Below are 23628 nucleotides of genomic sequence, written 5' to 3' on the forward strand. Positions count from 1 at the left end.
AAAGTTGTTCTTTCATTTTCTCTAGTAGCATGCTCCTATACAATAATACTGTATTCTGTATATACACACTGAACCACAGAATGTCAGGGATTGGAAGGGACCTTGAAAGGCCTATACAAACTATACTGCGGTAAATAGTAATGAGTACAGAAATTCAGAATAGATCAAGTGTTCCTGCATAAAAATATCATGTAATATTTTTCAAAAAACATTCAAGCAACCGAAGAATCTAAGCCTCATACAAAGTTCAGGAGCCTTAGATCCCAAACCAATGAGGTTCATCTCAAAAACAGGACAGAACTGCATCTGAGTATTCTACCTGTAGCTCAAGCTACAACACGTCAGTAGCCCAGACTTCTCATGAACTCTTTTTAGCTCACTAATAACAGCACCAGTAGGAAAACTAATTGGCAGAGGGGACAGAACACCACTCAACCTATGCACATTATCAAATGAGCTCCAATTAGCTGTCCTTGTGATCTGCAGGGAGTCATCTGTTTGCCACACACGCAATGTTAGTTTTCCTGTTTCAACAGCAAGCACGATAATTATTGTTATCAAACCATTAAAATAGCTCATGTAAAAAATTCATATGGCTGTTGCAGGAATGGTTGCAACATTCCACAGTTCAGAGAGTGTAATTAAATAAGACTTTAGAAACAGTGTTAGATAAACACCTAGCTGCACTGTCTGTATGAAATTAAAATAACTATTCAGAGTAAAAGCATTTGAGCAGAATAGACTTTCATTGACAGTCTTATGAATAGGCAATCAAGTTTCCTCTGAACACATTCACAGCCTTCTCTGGATAGATCATGTAAGATCAGGTAGGCTTTTAGACGTGTTGCAGCACAATGTGATAGCTCAAAACAATGTGATAGCTCAAAACAATGTGAATGCCATCCATCTGCACTAATCCCTGCCTTTCCTTCGGCTTAGCAGCGCCACTCTTTGCTAGATGACTCCTCTCCTTACCTGATATCTCCACTGTCCTGGTTCTGACATTCATTTCAGCCCATACTTGCTTCTGCTTTCTAAACCATTAGATTTATTTTTTGCTATGCTGACTTATCTTTCACTGAAACAGCTTGATACTAACTGAAAAGGCTTGATACAGGGTCAACTCTGAGCTACATTGGAGGCAAACAGTGAGGCTGAATCAGACAGTTGGGTGTGAAATAGTAGCAGAAATCATCTGGATTGTCTTTGCTTTCTTTCAGATTAGCTCAGATTAGACTAAAAGAGCTGCCATTTCAGAAATTATCCTTTCTGACAAAGATGATAACATTTATTTGAAAGAAAGACAAGTTTAACTAATACACTGACACCCACAAACTGAATTCAGATCACACGCATGTGATGCAAAGCAACAGCAATACGCATCAGTGCATTCAATGTAGTCACAGACACTAGCCTGTGATTAATAGCCATTAATCTTCTTTTAAAATTCCCTGTGGAATAAGTCTACTGATAGTGGGCAGTGAAGAACCAATTTCATTACAGCAGCCTCACTGCTGAGTAGTAGCAGATAACTTTTAGATGAGGTGGAAGTCAGTGGCTGGCCAGAGAAAAAGAACAGGCACAGAAGGCAACTGGCAACAATAGTGTGAAGAAAAAAATGGATCGAAATTTATAAAAGAAATTTAGAGGGCTCAGTGTCCCAGAGAAGACATCTGGTTGTAAACTGCCTAGGTTTTACTGCAGGAAAAAGTTTTGAGCTGCTTTATCAAAAAGGTCACTATTACTTCTGTTACCATCTGAATGGCGACACAGTACACAGAAATACACAAATGTTTGGATATACTAGAAAGACTGGATTTAACAGCCCACAAATTACAGATTCTTGCATATATACCAAAATCCTCAAGAAAAATCTTAAGAAAATTCCCAAAAGGTAAAAATTGTTCATTGAAAGGGAGGACTTGTGGTGGCTTTTTTACTCTTCTTTGCTAACTCTGACTTCTTTGTTAAGTCAACTGTCAGAGGTAATAGCTCTCCTGCTCTAAGGGGACAAGACATGGGAGAAGAACTGCTGACAGGACCCTCCCAAAGGGACATTTTGCAACAGAGCAAACCTGCTGATGTCAAAATTCATTTCCAAAATATTCAAGTGTTCCAAAAATCTGATGACCTATTTTTAAACACAGTCTGTGAAAGGAAAAGAAAGAATGAATCTATGACTGTGAGGTTTTAATACTTCTGAAAAGAAATTTAAAAACCCAACATACAAGATCTGGTTTTATGTTATTAATCACTGAAGTACTGGCAATTTACACCCTGCCTGATACGGGGAACTTTGCAGGAGATATACTAGAATATCAAAATTTGTAGAATGAAAAGTTGAATTTAATTGCCCATAGGATAAAGGATTCTTTTCTTAGCTACTTCCAAAAGAAAATTAGTTGTGCTAACATCTAGAGAGCAGCAAATATTGCTCATCTCTATTGTACTTGCTCCTGGGTATTTTTTGCACCTTCAAACAAAGCAAGAAAGGTGCAAGCAATAAGAACTCTGCACACACACACAAAAATCTGTTCAATACTTCTACATAATACTTCTACATAGAGTACATTCCAGAAGGCTGTATTTTGGAGCCTATGCACCATTTCAAATTACTTGGCAAGCCATTTTTCAAAGTTGTTCTGATACCAAAGCTTAGTAGTTTGTTCCCTGTCTGTACGTTTAGGTGCTTAAATACTTTTTAAGTTGATCCCAAAACTGGGAAATGTGTTTTTTTTGTTGTTGTTATTTTTAAATGGAATCAAGTTCCTATGGCGTCGGAATACTTTGTAATACGAATACTCGTAATGTGACCATCCTTAGAGATTTTCAAAAGCCATCTGGTTATAATTCTGGGCAGTAGCCTCTAGCTGACCCCACTCAGGCAGCGGGGTTGGACCAGAGCATCTTTAGAGGCCCCTCCCAGCCTCAGCCATTCTGTGCAGTTCTGTGACCCAGCAGCACCACCCCAATACTGAAACCTGAAGTATGAAAATGGAGAAAAAAGGTATTTGCACAGGAAGATACAGAATTAAGACAGTCTCGCTATTACTGAAAATGCTTAATTTAATGCACAACCTTAGTGCCACTGAAAACAAAACTATAGCCATCAGTGGAGCTGCTTCACAAAAACAAGGAGGTACTGTAAGGTATATCTCTTTGTAATGGCCTTTTCCTTGCATGTTACTTCTGCTTCAAGATCAGAAGACCTACATATTTCTAACATATTGAAAAAATAACTGTACTGAATGTATATTCACTCCATTAAGAAGAAAACATGACCAATGACCCAACTGCAATTAGCCAGATGTCTTTTTTTTTTTTAAAAACATTTTACATTAAACAGAAGATAAATAGTAATTTAAGAAACTAACATTTAAGCTACTGCATTTTACCACAAAATGTCATTTTGCAGTATCTTCATTCCCATAGTATGAAGTCTTATTGAGAGCATTACAAACAGCTTACTTACACTGATACATGAACAGAAAATTAATAGTGATGCAAACCTGTAACTTTTCATCCACATCATCATCACTTTCATCAAGGTCTTCATGGAGTAATCGCCATTCATATTCTACATGAACATGAGAATTAAATCTTCCAGACAGTGCTTGAGTTAGCTGAGGAATAAAACATGACTGTTGACACCTATGGTACGTGCAGAACTTACTTTTAAAACACCATAACTGAAAACAAACAAGAATTACACATTGAAGGAGCTCTGGTTTCCAAGTACAAATCTTACCTTTGTTTTAGAAATGAACTTCAGTAATTTGGAAAGTCATTACAATGGGGTAAGTTCAAACAGTGATGCTCTGACCAACCACAGCACAAAGGAATCAAAAACAACCAGTCTTTGCATTACAGGCCCACTCTCCAATTTTTGACAAGAAACACCACAACCAATTTGCTTCAACTTAGAAACTGCAAGTCAAAGAAATCAGCTGCAGTGGCAGATGTTTTGAAACAGATTCACTTATCAAGGCACCCTGACCCCATCAGTCAATTTTCCAGGCTTATTAGACAAAGTGATGGTAGCAAACTTCATTTCTATGGTCTTAACCCTTAAAAAGTATTTTACTGGTTCAATTTCAATAGGTTGTCTGACAAAATTTTTGTGGATGGGACTCCAATATCTCAATCACAACCATCCTTTGGCCCCAGTAAGTAAAATATTTCCAAAGATTCTAAGAAAAAAAAATTCTTGAAAGCATATACATTTATTGTTTTTCCTAAGCAGAAAACTACTCTGGAAAATTTTTTGTTGAATATTCAATTGTAAGCACTCATTCAGACATAATAATAATGCTTATAAATCAACAAACATAAGGAAAGATGTCACACTTACCAATTCTTCACAGTGAGCATGCTTTAAGCGCTTAGCTATATCAAGTGGTGTCTCTCCTGATTCATTAGCTGCATTATATCAAGAAAAGAAAGATAGGACAATAGGAGTCATTATTACTGTCCATTGCCAAAGACAAAGATATACCTGCAAGCACATAATGAAGCAATATACCAACACAACCTAGAATTCATTTCTTTCCTTTCTATGTAGGTCCAACTAAGATCAGCCCAGTGAATATGATAAGCAGTAGCAAGTCAATGTGTCACACACATGGAATGATGGCCATTGAAGGGCAGTGCATAATTAGGCCAGATGTCAGTCGAAAATCTCAATGCTTACCAAGATTTGTTTAAAAACAAGTACAATGCACAGGTCAATTTATACTTGAAATAAGCAATGAATATTGATTTTTTTCAAACAATTACTATTCACAGAGCTGTTAAAACAGGTGAGGAGAAAAAGCATGTATTCCACCCTCGTGTTTTTCTTATCTGCAGCAGTGACAAATATGAAACTGAAGTACACATTACCCTTTTACCTATTTCAATGGAAGCTTTCCCTCTCAGCAGCAATTTGAGGCACTCAACGTTGTCGGTCAGACAGCAGTAGTGGAGGGCTGTACTACCTTTACACGTCTGCTTGTCTAGATTGCCACTGTTGGAGTATGAGGAAGAAGGGGAATGCTGATTAAAATCACTTTCTTACACTGTGTCAATAAGCCTTTATCATTACAAGATTTTTAAATAATAAAATTACATTTTGCATAATAAAATTACATTACATTTTTAAATAATAAAATTAGATAATAAAAATAATTTAAAGTATTACTTGGCAGAAAAGCAGAGTCAATAACATTTTAGTATTTTCAACAAACTCACCTGTTCTGCACTAAAAAGTCAACTATGTGGAGGGACGTTCTATCAACTGATCTAACAGCGAGGTGGAGTGCAGTTTCATCTTGCTCCTAGGAATAACATAAGCGTACAGAGCACCACTTAAAATCTTATCTCCATTAGAAAACAAAGTCCTTTTTAATTATAAGAGCATACAGCACTTTTTAATAACCTTTTTTTCTAATAAAAATTGCCACACTTACATGTCCGTTGGCCAGTGGGATTTTTTCTGTGAGATCTACACCGTCAGCATACACTTGAACTAATCCAAGAATGTCTCTTGACTTGACAGCTTCACAAAGAGCATGCAATTTAGCTGCATTGTCAGCATGCTTTTTTCTTGCATATTTTCTCTCAATATACTTGGCAGTAATATAATCTTTTCTTGCATTCCTGAAATTGAATGTAGTTTACTGTTACATTTTTTTAGTTAGAACTTCCATAGATCCATGCAAGTCATTTGAAATAACAGCTGAGAAAGCCTGTATTTCTCATTATTCTTCTTCTTAAAATATTCATCAAATATATGGCATCTCATATTTTCAAGACGAAATGGAACCACAGAAGATTAATTAGTCAATATCAAAACAGACCATAAGTTTTTTTCCCTCTGAATCAAAGCTTCATAAATCTGTTTTGCTAGCAACAGTCTTTCAGGTTGATGTTTTCCTGACTTGTACTCCTCCGTGTGCTGGAAAGGAATGGAAGGCATGGGACACAAAAGTCTATGTCTGGTCAGACTATCCAGGCCTTCAATCTGTGTTCACTGCAGTGACTATGGTCTGTAAAACAGCTGTTTGCCACAGCCAGAACAGAGAGAAGGTAGCAGAGTTTTTAGTTTCACCTCCCAACTGAGATGAAAACTACCATTTAGGCTATCTGAATCAGTATATGAATTACCTCTTATGCTGCTAATACATAACTAACAAATGATGATTCTTCTTCCCATCACAGTAAGACAAGACCTGGCACGACTCTCATAAGCATAACTCCTTATCAGCTCTTGGGATGTACATAATATTGCTCAGAAGGCGTTAGACAAAGACAAAATGTATCATCTTCAACATTACAACAATGGGCAAAAGGAAAAATAAAAAATAAAAAAATTGAGGAACAACAGATTGAACTAATGGATAGCTTTTGCCCCTGAAGAAGAGAATGGTGTTCCTTTTTTATTTTAAAAAGTGCCTCTTTTCAGGTTCATTTTTTAAAGTATTCTATGCTACTGATTTAGCATTCAGTGAGAGCAATTTTAATTATTAATATATATATTTTTTAAATTATGGATAGAAGTAGTCAAAATTATTTTAACTGAAGCATTTTAAACTGGCTATGTCAGAATGGTGGAAGTCTAGATAACATATAAATAGTGTTATCCAAAGCCACTCTTCTGGGTTTGTTTCTACATTGTTTACCAGCTCTCCTATACAGCCAAGTTGGCAGCTGTCCTTGCTGTGTCTCTGCCATCACAGTTCAGTGTTTTCGAGGAACTCAGTTAAATGTTCTCTCTTTATTCCATACAGTTACAGACTGGAGTCCTGGGCAGAGTCTCTACAAAACAGGTATTTAGTACCTGTCAGATAAAATGCTCACTTCATTCTCATTTCTATTTTGTATTTAAAAAGCACAAAATAAATAGTTTTGGTTTAAATTCAGATCTTTGTGCCCTTGTGTGTCTTTAAAATTCCTTAATGGGTAATCTCTTATTTCTTCTTGTTTCACAACTCATGACTTGGAGAGCTGGTAATAGAATTCTATTACAGAAATTACAAGCAGATAAAATTCAATAAAACAGCTATGTAAAGCATCAAGAAAAAAATAAAAGCTTACTCCATGATTATAAGTTTAAGATATCACACATCTTTCATGGTGTGCTGGCACAAACCATAATGGGACAAGTCATTAGCAATGCCAAATAACATGCCTGCCTTTTTTCCAGTAAGTAGCTCTTTACTTACATATCACTGCTTGGATTAGGTTTGACCATCTCATCAACTGGCAGACAGCATTCCATAATTTCATTAAAACCAGCATTCCCAATATTCTTTGCAAGCTGGTAAAAAAACAAAACCAAAAGCAAACATCCACATTTCACTTAAGATTTGTTCGGTCACTGGACATGCACATACTAGAGGGAGGACAAGAGAGAATGGGAGCCAGGACTTCTAGTTTCTTATTTCTATTTCTGCTATTATATCAGTGATCAAGAACCAATCATGGTAACTTACTGGACAACAGTTTTCAACTGGGATTTAACAGACAAACAAACTGAAAGAGGAGCTGATAGTGGTTACCTCTCTGTATATCAAAGCCAAACACACAAACTTTTTCCTTTGATGACTAATTATTCAGCATCTTTAGAATTTTAACATGCTAAGTATTTGCAGACTCCTTCAATTTTTAATGAGAGGCATATTTATATTTGTATGTCAAACAGCTGTTTGAAGAGCAACCGAGAGTAGGAAGACTCGGAAAACAAAAATATTAAGCCTTTATTAATTAGAATTCTAAGATCAGGCAAAGTTTACGCTACCAGAGATGATTTTCAAGATTGGAACAATATATCAAAACACACTTGTTTTGGAAGTATTTTCAGTATTACCTAAGTCAATAAAAGCAATTTAATTACCAAAAGTTCAGATGTTCCAAGCACATCTAATGTAAGTGATTGCATTCTGGAATAGTGAACACCAAGTTCTCTATGGATTCCTGAGCATTCAATGCAAGTTAGAATTCCCAAATTTGTTGAAAGCCAGGTAGGATCTGAAACAAAAAGTACTCACAGGATTAAAATTATTTATGGGAATGACTTCATTCTAGAAAATGTAATACACAGTAATGATCTCCTGGAAAAAATAAGATTATCATACATAAATTATCAGATTCCAGTATTTATGCTTTTTAATCTTCTCTATTGAGAATCATAAGCCAGGATTTTCTATGGGGCAAGCAGTGGAAACACATTTTTTATGATTTTGTGTTTGTAAAGAAAGCTGCTGAGATAGTCTAGCTTGTCATTTTCCACAACTTTCAGTAATTACAATTCTTGAAACACCATTCTTTTATAACACACCAATAAAATGTCATTGCATTCTTAAAGAGGTCACTTTAGGTGCAATGGAAACTAAACTAACAAGAGTTAGTTTAGCCTAAGAGTTTTTCTCTTTATTTCCAGTATGTTTTAGTTTATGTGAAGCAGCAGTGATTAAGAAGCATACATACAGTACCACACTACAATGCATTGTCACTCAACTATCATTCATTACCCTTCCTTGCCCTTTTTCCTGCTATTTTGCATTCTTGCTAAATCCCATTATTTTCCAGTTAAGGAAATAATTTCAGGAGAATTAGGCTGCTTGAAATTATTTATTTTAAAATAATCTTAATGCTTAAAATTATTTGATAACATGTGATAGCAGATATTTAGAATCATCTTTAAAGACAGCAGGATTGACACTTCTCACAATTCTACACATATCTATTGCTGGAAGTTACTCATCTACAAAAATGCAGACTGGTTCAGAACTGATGTTTTCAGATAAAGCGTCAGATCAAAAAGCCTAAGTCCTGCAGTGCCTCTCTAACATACAATAGCACAGCAAACAGCAGGAATTTAAAAAGCATAAAAGCAGAAAATCACAGATCAACAAAACTCAATGCAGCAAACTACAGTCAGCAAGTGCATTCTCTTCCAAATAAATAATAGTCTTAGACCAATACCCTGGCTCACTTTCAAACAAAAAAAGGGGAAAAACGTTGTATTAGGAAAATGATTCAAGTATCTTACTGTTCTCCAAATCTGCCCAAAACTTATCTAAGGTGTGAGCTAATAAAGCACAATTGATTTATATCAGCAACAGGAACAACTAACAAAACACATCACATAAAAGCTACCTTTCCAGTAACAATTTCCCTCCACTTAAAATATGCATACAACAAATCAATCTTACTAAAACAGTGTAAATTAAATTATTAGCATATTCTACTCCATCTATAATCTTTGTGAGGTAAGCAGTAGAAGTGAAAGTGTCAAATATCACTCTCATGATACACAACAGTTTTACCTATTAGAAATATGCTTAATTGAATCACCTTGTGCTCCACAGTCACAACACACATCATTTCCAGTCATCCTTTGGACTTCAGATATAATTTCTTTTGTCAGTTCCTGGACAATATTATTTTCTCCTGTGTTATCATCTCCTTTGAATGCATTATTTAAAGCTTCCTCTTTGCTGTTTTGTAGAACAGATGTCCATCTAAAATGGCAGGAATATTTTGCTATTAAATGTTTCAGCACTTCTAAAGTTCAAGGTAATGTCTGAGTTGGACACAAACATCAGAAATAAAATTAGGGAAGTAACTCACATTTGACATTCCTGTTCATCTTCAGCTTGGAAGTGGTATGTCCTGTCATCTGCATAATAAATATTTCACACACTGATTACAAAACTGTTTTTGCAGAAAACTCAGAAAAATCTAAAATTGATTACGTTTGACTCTCTAGTCTCATCCCTGGAGTACTGACAGGCAAAAAGCCTACTCATCACGTTTCACTCATACTGGGTACAGTTAGCTCATATATGTTAACATACGAGGATTTGTTCCTCTTTAAACAGAAACCTGTCTTCAGAGCTGAGCTTTTCCTGCACAAGCAGCTGGGGAAAGTTTCCATATTCTAGATATATCCTTAGTAATCTTAAGTCTGAAGTTTTGTTGGGTGCAAGGAGGAGTGTGTCTAGAATACAGACTCCATATTTGAGTTCATCAATGTATCTAAGAAAAGATTTCAACGTTCTTCCAAATAATCAACAAATGCAAACCAAACAGACACAAAGTTACAAGATACAATTCAAGAAAAAGATACCATCATGATAAGCCCTAAGCTTTTTCAACTACATAGAACAAAAAGTTCTATTTACTACTATTTTCATAGTTCTAAGCACTGGTATCACACTGTACTAATCCAATAAAAACGCATGACACATTTTAAGTCCAAGAAAGAAATGACAGCACAGTTCAGTGATGTGGTTGGCTTTAAAATTAGAATAGTTGATGAGTAGAACTGGTGACAGAAAGATATTTTATGCTGAAAATTCCTAAGGTACAAAAATTGCGGGGGGAGTGTGGAGGAGCACAAAAGGACATAAGAAGAGTAATGTCAAAGCAAAAGCATTGTTACTCTTGGTAAGGGGCACAAAATGATACGGAACGAAGGAACAAGCAGAGCTCTAAAAACAAGCAGTTTTCCAAAGACACAGGTGCAGTTAACTTGCATTACGCTACAAGGGTGAAATGGTAAACTGTCCTAGGAAGGGCACTTCATAAAGCCCTTCCTTTATTGTAATTCATTTTAGCATTCTTTAGCATTTTAATTTAGCGTTGAAACATCTTCAGAAACGAAGCAAAATCCTTTAGTGTTAACTGCAAGTAAAAAAACCTAAACAACAAACCTACGTGATATGAGGTCAAAACATTTCTTCTCCTCTGGGTTTGTTTTCACTTGGCAGGTTAACAGATTGAGCTTTGCTGGAGGTCGGTTAGCCTATTTAAAGATAAAACAAGATACAAGTTTTAGTATATTAATACTGACTGAGCCCTGCAGTCCCAAAACATAGGATAACATCCAGCGTGCCAGAAAGACTTGATGAATGACTGCTGCTTCAATTTTTAAGATACCCAGGTTTTTAATTATGTTTTCTTCTGAACAATGGCTTTGTAAATCACATTTTCTTACATTTATCTCACTGATAACTGGACAAACACTAGCATTTTGTAAGAAGGGAGGGGAAAATATCGTTTTAATTATTCTTTGATAGTCCTTCGATCACCTAACCAATATCACTTATCTCAAACCATCAAGTATAACAAAGAGACGGATTCATTTTACTTTAGTTTAAGCTTCTAACATTTAGACACTTAGTTTTAAAAAGTTAATTAATCTACATTTTCAATAACCAGTGAAGAAAGACTCTCAGCAGATGGCTCATTGCACCAGCCTTCCACACTGGAGGAAACTAAGAAGTCTGCACACAAAAGTTATGCACCCAGCATGCGCAAAACTGAGCTCAGGCAGTTTATTATCAAAAAAACTAAATCAACTAAGCGTCAACTAAATTGTACCCATGAGAGGTTTTGGAAGCACTAAAATGACAATTAATTGAGAACCACATTGCATTCTCTGCCTAGTGAACAGCTTATCAAATTACAGACATTCATTTTAGTTGTAAAAGGACACACAGCTTTCATTATTTTACCCTATGAGCAACAAGAGTTCTTTGACACTAGAAACATGAAGATGCAAGAACGCATCTTCAAAATGACACTTTGAGCTCATTTTTTGAGTTATACTTAAATATACTTAGTTGCCATAGCAGTAAGCTTTCCAGTGTATACATTTCTAACGTATTTAATGTCCAGTACCAAAACCATAACAAAATTCCTTGATAGTAGAACTTTCATAGTCCTCTATTTGCAAAACATGACCAAATACCATTTATGCTCCTGAAACTCAAACTATCTTTGAGGAATCTTTGAGGATTGTTTTTTTCTACTGAGAGAGTGGTGAGATGCTGGAACAGGCTGCCCAGAGAGGCTGTGGATGCCCCATTCCCGGAGGTGTTCAAGGCCAGGCTGGATGGGGCAGTGGGCAATCTGATCCATTACTCAATCTAGTGGCTGGCAGCCCTACCTGTGGCAGGGGGTTTAGAACTTGATTCCTGGGGGCCCTTCCAACCCAAACCATGAATCTTCAAGTTTCTACCTTCGTGCTTCTTGATCCTGAAGCCATTTGTGAATTCCTGTTTATATTGTTCAGTTGGTCTCTGTTATTGTTTTACTCATCTGAGTATGTTAAATTGTAGTCAGGTAGATGTCAAAAAACATTCCAGTTGCTAAAAATTACAATAAGAAGTAGTGTCTATTTTTCAGCCAATCTTTATCTTGCACATTGCTCCATGAATACTAATTTATTTGAAGATGCCTAAAAATCCAGGTCCTGCACATACTCTGATACAGGCATGCTCAACATTATAGCTAGGTTAGAAGAAATCATACTTTCCCCATCCATAACAGCAGACCACTTGACAGGGAAATGTGGGTGAGAATAAAGCATGTGGAACTGCCTGAAGACAGCTGTTGTAGAAACTAACCCAAAAAAGGAAAGCTACAAGACCAAAGTGGAAAACCCCATGAAGAAAATATAACCTTTAAAGGGAAGAAACTTATACATTTTTATTTAACGGAGTAAACAAAGCTGACTACTGAATTTCTGAGAAATGGTTCATTTTGATGAACAGCTGGGAAGAGATGATGGCACATCATATTTTAGTTGATACGGTATCAGCACCGAGGATGCTTGGAAATCAGTGCTGTTGCTCCAAAAATCTCAGAAGTTACTCAGAGTAGCCCAGAAAATCCTTAAGAAATAGAAATTGCCACTACCCATTTCAGTGTCTATGACGTACGTGTAGATTTATTTATTCATTTATTTATTTCTTTTGCACAGAGCTGCCACCAATGCATATGGAGAAACACAGCAAATAAGGAAAAACAGAAGTGGTTTTAAAATGAGAAGATACTTTTCTAATTTTTTTTATTAAAAGAAGATCAAAACCACACTTATGAAACCTACACAGCTAACCCCACATTTAAGTATCTAATTTAAGTAACTGATTCCCAGCTACAGCTGCACAGATTTCAGTGGGAACTTAGAATTCCTAAGAATGTGTGACCATCTGGTAGAAAACTCATATATAGAATCGGTGTCTTGGTAGAACTCAGTAAGTGCACTTGTACATAGAAGTCTGAACATTTTGCTCTACAAGTGGATTTTGTAGACTCTGCTACCTCTAAGCTGCCCCAAGTCCACTCCTGTTGTCACACATTCAATGACAAGTCCAGTGACAGGACACAGAGACATTAGTATAGAAATACTGACAGATTTTACTCTTGCAAGGACACACTCAAACAGAGAGGAGAATTCCAAAGTCAGAGCAGTGACTCTTTTGCACTCCCTAGCTCCTGGCTGTCAATTCAAAAAGCAACAGCTTCTGGTTATATGCACAAATGTGGGATTGATTCATTTTTGCTGCCAGGGTCAATTTGTAGTCATAGCAACAGGCATAACAAGATAAAGAGCAAAAGGGTTCATAAGAGGATCAAGAAACAGGACTGTTTATTGGACAAAGAATGGGAAATACTGCCACTGACTTGATTTTTGCTCTAAGAATCCTAAGTTTCAAGAAAGCAAGCTAAAAAAGAGAAAGGTAAGGGAAAGGGGAAATAACTGAGTTCAAAGCCAAGTGTAAAAGTTAGGAAGTAGGAAAGCCCAAAGTTTTAAGTATAAAGCATTAAAAGTTACTATGCTGTAAATATTGGTAGCAAAGAAAAAGAAGCTTTTAATGCATTCTCTTTCATCTTTCTGCTAGACTTTGGCTTCAGAGTTACTTTTCTTCAGTAGTTACTCTCCAGAAAGTTACCTTCATAACAGAGTAATTTAAGTGAGAGAAAAGATCCAACATTCTTTTAGATTGTCTTGTAAACATAAAAATTGTTTTGCCCACAAGTAGAAGACAGCTAGCACCCAATCATATCTTTTCCACATACTGAAGTTAAAATTTAATTTTTAGGTAGTCTGGTAAAATATGAACAGTTTATAAGAATAAAAGCAGTCCTTAAAAAGAAAACTTTTTTTTTCCATTAGCAGTCTTTAGCATTAAAGCAGCTGTATTTTTAGATACTGTGTATGTCTTGATACATTTCTGAAACACTGCCTTAGAAAAATGTATCCATCATATTCAAAACACTGCATCAGGAATGTAGCTAACTCCAGATTATAAATATAGACCAGCATATTTGTCTTTTTGTATTAGCAACCATGTACATAAAATACTGTAAACAAATACTTACTGTACCATGGGAAATTGTAAGAAAACCATTTTTAACTGAGCACTTCCTTTTCTGCCACACTTTTCTGATTCTGGTTTAAAGAGAGGGAAAAAAGAAAAAATGATTCAATTTTTAATACATTATTACATTACTTTGGTCTTAAGACATACTTTTCCCTACTAGAGCCCAGCAGTACTTACCCATCACTCTTCTTGTACAGACTCCCATTTCGTTCAGTGCCATGTTCCTTGTTTCCCTGAGGCTGATGTAAACTGTAAGCTGTACTCTGACGAATCTGAGAATCCTGAAATACAAAGAACAGCAATTTGTATTCCATTCCACATTTTCAACCAAAATATCCATCTTACTAATGAGTTTCAGAGCCTTCCCTTCTGCTCTAATCCGACAGGCCAATCAAAGCACACATTTCCTCCAACGAGGAGAAAAAGACAATTTCTTTTTCAGAGGACACGGAAGACACTTTGAAAGGTACTAGAAATGACTCCTAAAATCCCTTTGCTTTTACTTAGCTTTGCTACTGCCTTTATGTTTTTAACCAGAGCAATGGGCTTTCCAATTCATGCAAACCCTGCAGTTCATACACACGAAGGATTATTATTAGCTGCAATTCCTAGTGTGCTCTTTCATTGTAAAAAATAAAAACACATAAATAAATTTGAGATGGTTTTCCTTGTGGGAACTGAGTCAAGCTATTCTCTTTGAAAAGAGAGAGAGACTTACTAGAAACACAGCTCAGGAGGCATACAGGAATTAGTAGGTAAAACTGTAAAGTTTTTTTCTGTAAGACTAATCTAAACCAAGCCAAAACATCTTGAATGCAGCAGAATGCTATGACAGGAAGGAGTAAACTGAACCATTCCAACTGCTCTCAAAACTCCTGATAAAGGACCCACCTGCTGCAAGAGTCCAGTTCATTAAAAAACAAACAAGAACCTCGTAATGAAAAATCAGATATGACATGCTGTATGAGCAGCAGCAGCATGATGCAATGGACTTTCCAATGCATGCACCCACACTGACTAGGATTTACAATATTTATTGTTTTCTTCTCTATTTTTGCTATACTGATGTAAGACACCTTGATTATATACAGCATATAATATAAGTAGAGCAAGAAAAATAGAACAATCACAAAGAAAATAGCTCACTTTAATGACTATCTGAGCTAATACAAACAAAACCTTAAGAGCAAGTAAGACATAAACTCACAAACTTGATGAAAATCCTCTTGTAAAAAGATGAGATAGTATGTCTCAGATACATGAGGAGTATGGTCATAAGATACATTAGGTTTGGGTTTCCAGAGCGTACACATGATAAAATCTACAGTAATCTAAGAAGCATGCATTTAAAACATTATTTCTCTCTAGTTACCATTAGCTTCACAGACTTCTTTAGCCTAAGAGTTACCTCCAGATATAAGTAGTGGGAAAAAAAAAACAACTAAAACTAAGAACAAATTCCTCCTCAACAGTAATGGCAACAGCAGTGAGAAACATGGCAGGGACACAGCCACCACCTACAAGCCCCATTCAGCATGCTTCCAGCCTAACTCCACAGCTCCCAGCTGCAAGATGCCAGCTCATCCTGAATGCAGGCCTGGAGAGAACCACCTGCTGAGAACCACGGGCTGAGCTGAATGCTTCTTTTTTGGCAGAAGCAGCCTGTGCCCATGTCCCTGTCTCTTGGCTAGTGCTGTAGGAAGCTGTATCAGGTAGCAACAGCATGCATACGGAGCTTTCAAAGGTACTGCAAAACCATCACTTAAAATGACCATGCCTGACAAAGCATCCGTTCAGATTTAAGTCAGTATGTTTATCATTCTTCCTTAGTCTGTTTATAAAAAATTATTTGGTTTTGCACTCCAACTGCCAAACATGAAAACATTTGAAAAGAATTCTTATTCTTCACTGATCAAGAAGCATTGCATATGCACATTTACTGACTTCTGAAGAATATCTGATCAGACACTGCCTATTATGTCCTAGCAATGCCTTAATCTCTGCCTCCCATTACTGTCTTGCTTCAGTAAAAGAACTCCATTCCCAAGCAGATTAGAAGCCTTACAGGAAATTAATTTCAGTTCTCCACATCCTCAATTATACAGAGATTTCAGATGGCCTCCAACACCTGCCCTGAGTAGAATTCCCATTACTTAAGATCATGCTGCTCCTTTTTGTGGAACATTTTCTGCATTTCAACTACCTCCCTTCAGCTGTTGTTTACTCTCAGTTGCTATGTTTGGCCAGACTGGCAAGTCAATGATACAAGCTTCCTGCCTTATTTCAACTAGAGAGGAAGCTGCTGTAGATGACGTGTATTTCCACACATTCATTTCTATGAACAGGATCTTTATAAATTCAGTGTTATTTCACGACGGGGGTTAAGGACAAGAGTAAAAGACTTCCAATTTTAAATCCCTGGTTCAGGCAGTGACCAAATTAATGGTGTGCTATGTGATTTCCAGATGATGGCTTTCCACAGCCTCTGGACAAGTAAGTTCGTGATTCTGGTCTAGCTTCTGAAAGACATTATGCCATACGACCAATCTCCATCACAATTAACATCCTTCCGGACAATGTAAGCATCCCTTTCCCATGTGTGGGCTCATCCTTTTATTTTTGCTTTTTTTTTCCTGATTTGTATATTTCACACAGCAGGAGAACAAATCACAGTTGACCCAATGGCTGCCATGGAGAAGCAGGAGCAAGGCACATGACCTACGAGAGGAAATAAAGCACTGCAGGCTGTAGGACATTAAAACTAAAGCAGAGCATTGCTGTTTTAAACCTCTCTTGAACATACTAAGATCAGGACAGATTGAAAAACACAAGCCAAATTGGCTGATCTTTGTTCGCTTTATCAGCTTTGAAAAGTATAAGAAAAGGTGAGTCATTTAATTGCAGCTTGTTTATAGTGAATCACTTCTCTGACCATAAACAGGTTCAAAATGATTTCTTTCAAAATCTCATGAAGATTTCTAAATAAAGCTTAATTACACAACTAAAAATTAAATGAATGTGACAACAGTACTCTGTAAGGATAGTTTCTGACTACTGGGCCCCAATCTGGAGTACTGCATCCAGTTCTGGGTCCCCCATACTGGAAAGATGTGGAGCTGTTGGAAAGGGTTCAGAGGAGGGCCATGAAGATGAACAGAGAGCTGGAGCACATCTCTTACAAAGGCAGAGGGAGCTGGGCTTGTTCAGCCTGGTGAGGAGAAGGCTCTGGGGAGACCTCATTGCAGCCTTCCAATATTTTTAAAGGGATTATAAACAGGAGGGGAATCAACGTTTTACAAGTGTAGGCAGTGATAGGACAAGGGGGAAATGGGTTTAAGCTCAAGGAGGAAAGATTTAGATTTTCAGGAGGAACTTCTTTACAGAGAAAGTGGTGAGGTGCTGGAACAGGCTGCCCAGAGAAGCTGTGGATGCTCTGTCCCTGGAGGTGCTGAAGATCAGGATGGGGCCCTGGGCTTAGTACCACATCTGGAGGTTGGAGGCCCTGCCTGTGGCGGGCGGGTGAGGGGGGTTAACTTTATGATCCTTGGGGTCCCTCCAACCCAAGCCATTCTGCGATTCTACTGGCAAGAGAGATCCTATAAACCTATCAGCCCAACTATCTGAATGCAACAGAGCTTTCCAAAGAAGGTGCTTTAAATTTTACGTGGAAAATTTTGGCTAGCTATTTCACAGCTCCCATGTAGCAAGTGTTGAGACTGCCCATATCTCTCTGTGCACAAAGCTGCCAGAAAGCCCTTAGAGCTTTCCAAGAGGTTCTCTCACATTTGTGGCACCATTTCCAGGAGGACTTTTCAGTGACCTATCACTATCTATTACAGTCCCACAAACTCTCCAGCAGATCTATCTGCCAGAACCTCCTGCAGGCAGCCTCTCCTATAGCACAGCTGTGAAAAATTTTAAGACAAAGATTATTCCATTTTGCAGTTGCCTAAAGAGATTGCACATTCTACCAAAGAGGCAGAGGAAGTGGTAGAAGATTTCAACACTGACTTGAAGTTACCTTTAATGCTAACAGTTTGGAGTTACGCACGAGCAGAACAGGTCAATCTCATGGGCTGAGAGGATCCAACAACCCAACTGTCTTGCTTTAGCTTAAGCTTGTAGGTAAGACCTTAATAATTAAAGAGGATGCAGGAATGACAGAAGTGAAGACAGTACTACTCTAAAGTTAACCTTGATGCCTGTAGGAGCTCTAGAGTTTGGAAAAGTTAAAAAAATAAAGACAAACAACATATAAATAACTAAGATGGACACACAGTGACTTCTTAAAAAGAAGTTTCAGTACAAATCAGGCTTGAGAAAGTTCTGTGCAGGAGGAAACAATGTATTCAGATGCAACAAAAAAGGTTCACTATGAATATTCACACATTTGTCATGTTTTGTTTTCTTAAGCAGAAGCATTCAGCAACATTCTATTGTTTCATACATTAAGGCCATTTTAATTAAGAATACATGTGTCCTTAATATCTTGCAAGAACATCAAATCAAGTAACTGGATTTAATTCCCAAAAGAAAGCGAATAGGAAATTACCAATTTGTCCTGCAGTAATTTTCTTTTCCAAGAACAATCTGACTTTTTTTTTTTTTCTTTTTTCTTTTTCTTTTTTGGTAATACCAGAAACAAGGGAATACAAATAAAAGAACCACTCTTCCCATACCAACAGAGAAAAGCTCAGAGGAAAAATCCAGTTTCTTGGAATCTGAATGGAAAGCATGCCAATGATTTTCATTAAGACATAGTAACACTTACTCTCCTAGACTTCGGTCACAAAATGTAAATGCATTTCAGGAAAGAAAAAGAAATCAGTTATAGTAAAGGAAATTACAGTGCAACAAGAATAATAATGGTGGATCTTACAGCAGATTACAGTAGGGTTGTTTGGAACCCCACTGATTAATTCTTTTCAAACAACATTAATAAGTGTATTACATTTCACGCTCTGAAGGCGTTACCTAAATTTACAGAATTAACACATAACTACTATAGCATAAGGCACTTTCAACACGTCTGTTTTCAAGCACAACAAAAGCAGTTCAATTGATAAACATATTTGTGGTGTGCTTACCACAACTTCATTATACGTTCATATCATCGGTAAACAGGTAAACGCAGAGGACAATCCCCAGCAATCATGAAATCTGAGTGCTTTTCTTATCTCTCTTGAACAAAGACCCAAGCAGAATAGGAGATATCCTAAGGCACGCCTAATAGCAGCCAATGGCAGATCCATCATGTCTGTTAGGATAACTATTTTTCACTACACAGAGCTCAAATTTGAGAGGTTTTAGCAAATACATACCTCAGTGAATTCTAAATGGCAGGCAGGATCTAAGAAAGTGCAAACTGAACAGGACTTTGCACACAATGGTAGTTACCAAAGACTTCATGTGAGTACTAACAGCACCTCCAAGTGAAGAGCATTTAATGCTTCTCAGCAAGTCATCTGGCTGCCACCTGTTACAGCTAGGAGCCAGCACACACTTTGTGGAAAGATAAAAGCAAGACTGAGAAAACAGATGAAGGAAGTCTGAGGTCTATAGACTAAATGATTTCATTCTAACCCCTCTCAGAAAGACAATCTGAAAGGGGAGAAGCTCATTCATCCCTGACTCGTGACCCAGCAGCAACGCAAAGGAAGCTAGATGGCTTTTATTTACATGAAGAGGAAGCACTAGCAATCTGAAACAGAAGTAGAACCAGTGTTTAGGATTAGATTACACAAAAGATGCTTGCTTCCAGATCAGAGCTTGCCAAATAAATTTACTCCAGAATGCTTTAAATCTAACAGCAATCTCAACTGAAAATCAAAAAACACCTTTGAAAAATGGCATCTTGCAGCAGAACAGTCAACTTCACTGTCATTTTTGCAGGTGGTAGCAGAAGTGTTCTGGAATATTTAGTTCTACATCATCTTTATAAGTAATCTTTATATGGAATACTTGAGTGTGATCAGATTATATTAATTGCGCGTCCTTGTTTTGTCAAAGTTCTTCTGTTCTCAATTGGCATAACATAGGTACTGCTGCCTGAAGTTAATTCAGAGGCAGTGCCTCAATTAAAATGCCTTGTAATAGTAGCAGTAAAAATAAATTCTTTTGCATACATTAGTCTGAAATATATTTTAAGTGAGAATCTCTGTTTAAAAAATATCTTTGTCAGAAACATTCAATATCAGCATCAAAGCAAAGATGAATAAACACAAGAAATTATACAGCTGATGAAAGTTAAAATAAATCTATTTCAAATACATAAGATTGGAAGTATGCAATGGGCACTGAAAGGTTAAATCACCTTATATGCTCACCTCTTTCTGATCAACCTGGAGTGCAGATTTTAAAATATCTCTGAGCTGTGTTAATTGTCTTCTTTCTTCATCCTGTGCTTGTTTTATCTTGAAAGAAGAAAAACACAGGTTAAAAATAACATTTTTTATCTTGAAAGAAGAAAAATACAGGTTAAAAATAACATTATTTTCTTGTCAACAGTTCTTTTGAACTTGCTACTTAATTCGTCTATTTTTCTCAGAAGTGTTCAGCGAGAATTAAAACATGGAGATGAAAGACACTGCAATCAGTTTATTTTCCTTTTTATCTCCAGAAAACTAGATAATGGCTAGGATGCTGTCAGGTTAAGACTTTGACACTGTCACTTTGTTCTTGTCTCCTTGTGCTCAGTTTGAAACCATATGTTGTTTTTCACTTAGTCAGTAAACTCTGTAGAGTAAGGGCTGTTCCCCTAACATTTTACATGGGGGATCTGGAACTGAAAGCAAAGCTCCCAAACAAGACATCATAACAAAATTCTACTCAAAAGTTTACCCCAAACCTGAAAACACAATTAAGCCAGTCAACCAACCTAAACAAAACTGTTAGCAGTTTTACTGTAAAAAGCTCAGTTTACAACACAAATGTGAAAGGTTGCTAACTCACCGTATAAAGATCTGTTGAGAGTGTCTCAATTGAAGGCTTGAGACTTTCAACTGCTTTTAATCCATCCTGAAAGAAACTTAAAAAATGAAAAACAAAAAAAAGCCTTATTAAACTTCACTTTGTACATTCAGTTTAAAAGTTGCTCAAAGGAAAACATGTAAATTATTACGCAGTGGCAAGAATTTGAAAACTTCAAGCATTTCTTTTTCTGTGCATCTTTGATCAATTCACATCTTTATTCCCATCACAATTTATCCTAAGATACAAAATCCTCAACTAGATTTACAACAGCCACAATCCACTGCTGTGTAAGTTGTCCTTACTCTCACCTCAAACACGGACTCATCTCATTTTTTTGAAGACCTAGAACAACATTTATTGTAGAACAGCAAAAGCTCAACCAAGTGTCACATAACCATGACTTCTTGGAGCCCAATGTTTTCACACCTGATGCCATTCCACCACTAAAGGAAAGCCTCTGTTTCCCAAGCATTACTTACAGCCTGTATTCAAACTGAATATGCTGAATCATACTTTATTATATGGTCTGGTGTATTTGCACAGTAATACTCCACATTTCAACGTTCCAGTTCTTTAAAAGAAGATTTGAAAAGTAAATTCAAACAAACCACAGGTATACAAATATTAAAGAATTGCTGCCACATTTGCAGTGGAAGAATTTTCATTGGGATGCAGACGTGAAAGTGACAACGCAACACAGCACTGGTGTTGTGGGAATTCTATTACATGGACAGAGGAGATGAGTGACAAAGCACAAGTGAAATAGATTTTAAAGCAACATAGCAGCAATACAGGGGGAAAAAACCCTCCACTGATTCAAAACTGGTATTTTAAGATAAAAATTTACTGATTTGAACAAGCAGACAGAAGCTCTTTCAAGTTTAGAGCTATGGTTTCCTTGCCATATTACAGATCTGTAATACTACCATAAAAAAGGAGATCATTCTAATGAGAGCTTTGTGTTTTATTACCGAGTTCTTCAATTAATTAGAAAGAAGAGTGATTCTTTCAATACTGCTTTATCTCACTGCTTATGCAATTTATTTTCCTTGAGCACAAATTTAATTCAGATCATTGCTACATACACTGAAAAAATAATTCAAATCAAACATGTCAAAACTAATAGACCACTAACTAATTGAGCAAAATAATAGCTCTATTTCAGGAGTAGTTTTTGAAATACGCCAAATTATTTTCTGGGCTTCCTTTGGAAACAAGCAATTATTTTCTATGGTTTTAAAAGTCATTAAGTCTTTTGGAATATAGTAACAAACACAACTGCTAAACTATTTGACAAGAGCAATTTGTCAAAAGATTTCAGCAAGAACAGTCGAATCCTAGATTTATTTTTTAAAAAATTCAGAAACGTGTTATGTCTAAATTTCATTAGAAAGCTGCTCCATTATACAGTGTAGGTATAAAACCTAAAACATACTTGCATTGAGCATGAAAATACTTGATCAGGTTCTGAAGCAGGTCCACTCCTTTTTTAATCTTGATTTCGTTGACTTTCAGCAGGTACTGTTAACACAGTAATACACACAAAAAAATTAATGATTACTGTCACAGTGGGTTTTTTTTACATTTTATTTTCAGTTACGTTTCAACAAGCTTTAACAGTTCCAGTTTTAAGAGGCCTAAAAGAATAAGCCAAACTGTGGCTTCAAGGGTTAATCACACAAAAGCAATAGCTGCTACTGCTCCTTTTTGATATCCTGTGGGGATATTTAAGCAGGATTAGTTCAAACTTATCACATCCTTCACGACTCCTAGTGGAAGCCTCTGTTAAAGGAAGCGTGAAACAGTTTGTGCAATGAATTAAGGGATCCATTCTGAAATCTACCAGCCTAAGAAGATCTCTCTCACTCATGGATTGTTAAATCCATTGCCAAGTAGATGTCAGAAGAAAACAATTTACTAAAAACAAACAAACAAAAGAACAACAACAAAAGGAAGAGGGATTATCTTAAACAGTTTTTTAAAATCTGCCTTCGAATTTTATCATTTTCTTACCAGCTCTTTGTACACATTAACAACAAAAAACATAATTTAGCGTGAGACGTAAAACTGATATTCAAGGCAACTGCTTGTAAATCTGTGTTGGCACATTAACCAAAACAAAGTCTCTTTCTACTACTCCTTTTACCCTCAGAGATAACTAAGCATAATCTCTTCCTAAAAACCAGAAAAAATACAGGATGCACTTCCACTACTCCACATTTAAGGTAATTTTAGAGATTTCACCCCGCATTTTAATATCTCTAGAAGTGGCTGAAATGAATTCCTCCTTTACTGTGACACACTGAAACAGAAGCATCTGTTCCACGCTGTTTCTTGCAGATGACACAGATGGGCAATTAGTTGGTAAAATCCTTATATTTATGGAGTATTCAAATATCAGCTTTGAATACTTTAGTCTGACTCTGTACAGCTATACAAAGTTTTTCTAATAAATATCAGTTTGTGCAGTTACCAAAACTGGTATTAAAATTAGGCTGGT

At 36.5% G+C, this 23628-nt stretch overlaps 1 protein-coding gene across 4 annotated transcripts in view; it reads right to left on the reverse strand.

Moving 5' to 3' along the window:
* ASAP2 (ArfGAP with SH3 domain, ankyrin repeat and PH domain 2) overlaps positions 1-23628 on the reverse strand; it is an 88860-nt gene that overhangs the window by 15119 nt on the left and 50113 nt on the right. For all 4 annotated transcript variants that reach the window (XM_048936931.1, XM_048936929.1, XM_048936928.1 and 1 more), the window contains exons 7-21: positions 22564-22649; positions 21108-21183; positions 20483-20569; positions 14334-14437; positions 14155-14224; positions 10702-10789; positions 9613-9661; positions 9337-9503; positions 7874-8007; positions 7203-7297; positions 5448-5637; positions 5230-5315; positions 4890-5005; positions 4352-4419; positions 3510-3623 (exon numbers count right to left, since the gene is read on the reverse strand). In XM_048936931.1, the coding sequence (XP_048792888.1) occupies positions 3510-3623; positions 4352-4419; positions 4890-5005; positions 5230-5315; positions 5448-5637; positions 7203-7297; positions 7874-8007; positions 9337-9503; positions 9613-9661; positions 10702-10789; positions 14155-14224; positions 14334-14437; positions 20483-20569; positions 21108-21183; positions 22564-22649 (1530 nt within the window). The remainder of the gene's footprint in view (positions 1-3509; positions 3624-4351; positions 4420-4889; positions 5006-5229; positions 5316-5447; positions 5638-7202; positions 7298-7873; positions 8008-9336; positions 9504-9612; positions 9662-10701; positions 10790-14154; positions 14225-14333; positions 14438-20482; positions 20570-21107; positions 21184-22563; positions 22650-23628) is intronic.

This window comes from Lagopus muta, chromosome 2 (genome assembly GCF_023343835.1).
Source record: "Lagopus muta isolate bLagMut1 chromosome 2, bLagMut1 primary, whole genome shotgun sequence".
In the NCBI taxonomy this organism is placed as follows: Eukaryota; Metazoa; Chordata; class Aves; order Galliformes; family Phasianidae; genus Lagopus; species Lagopus muta.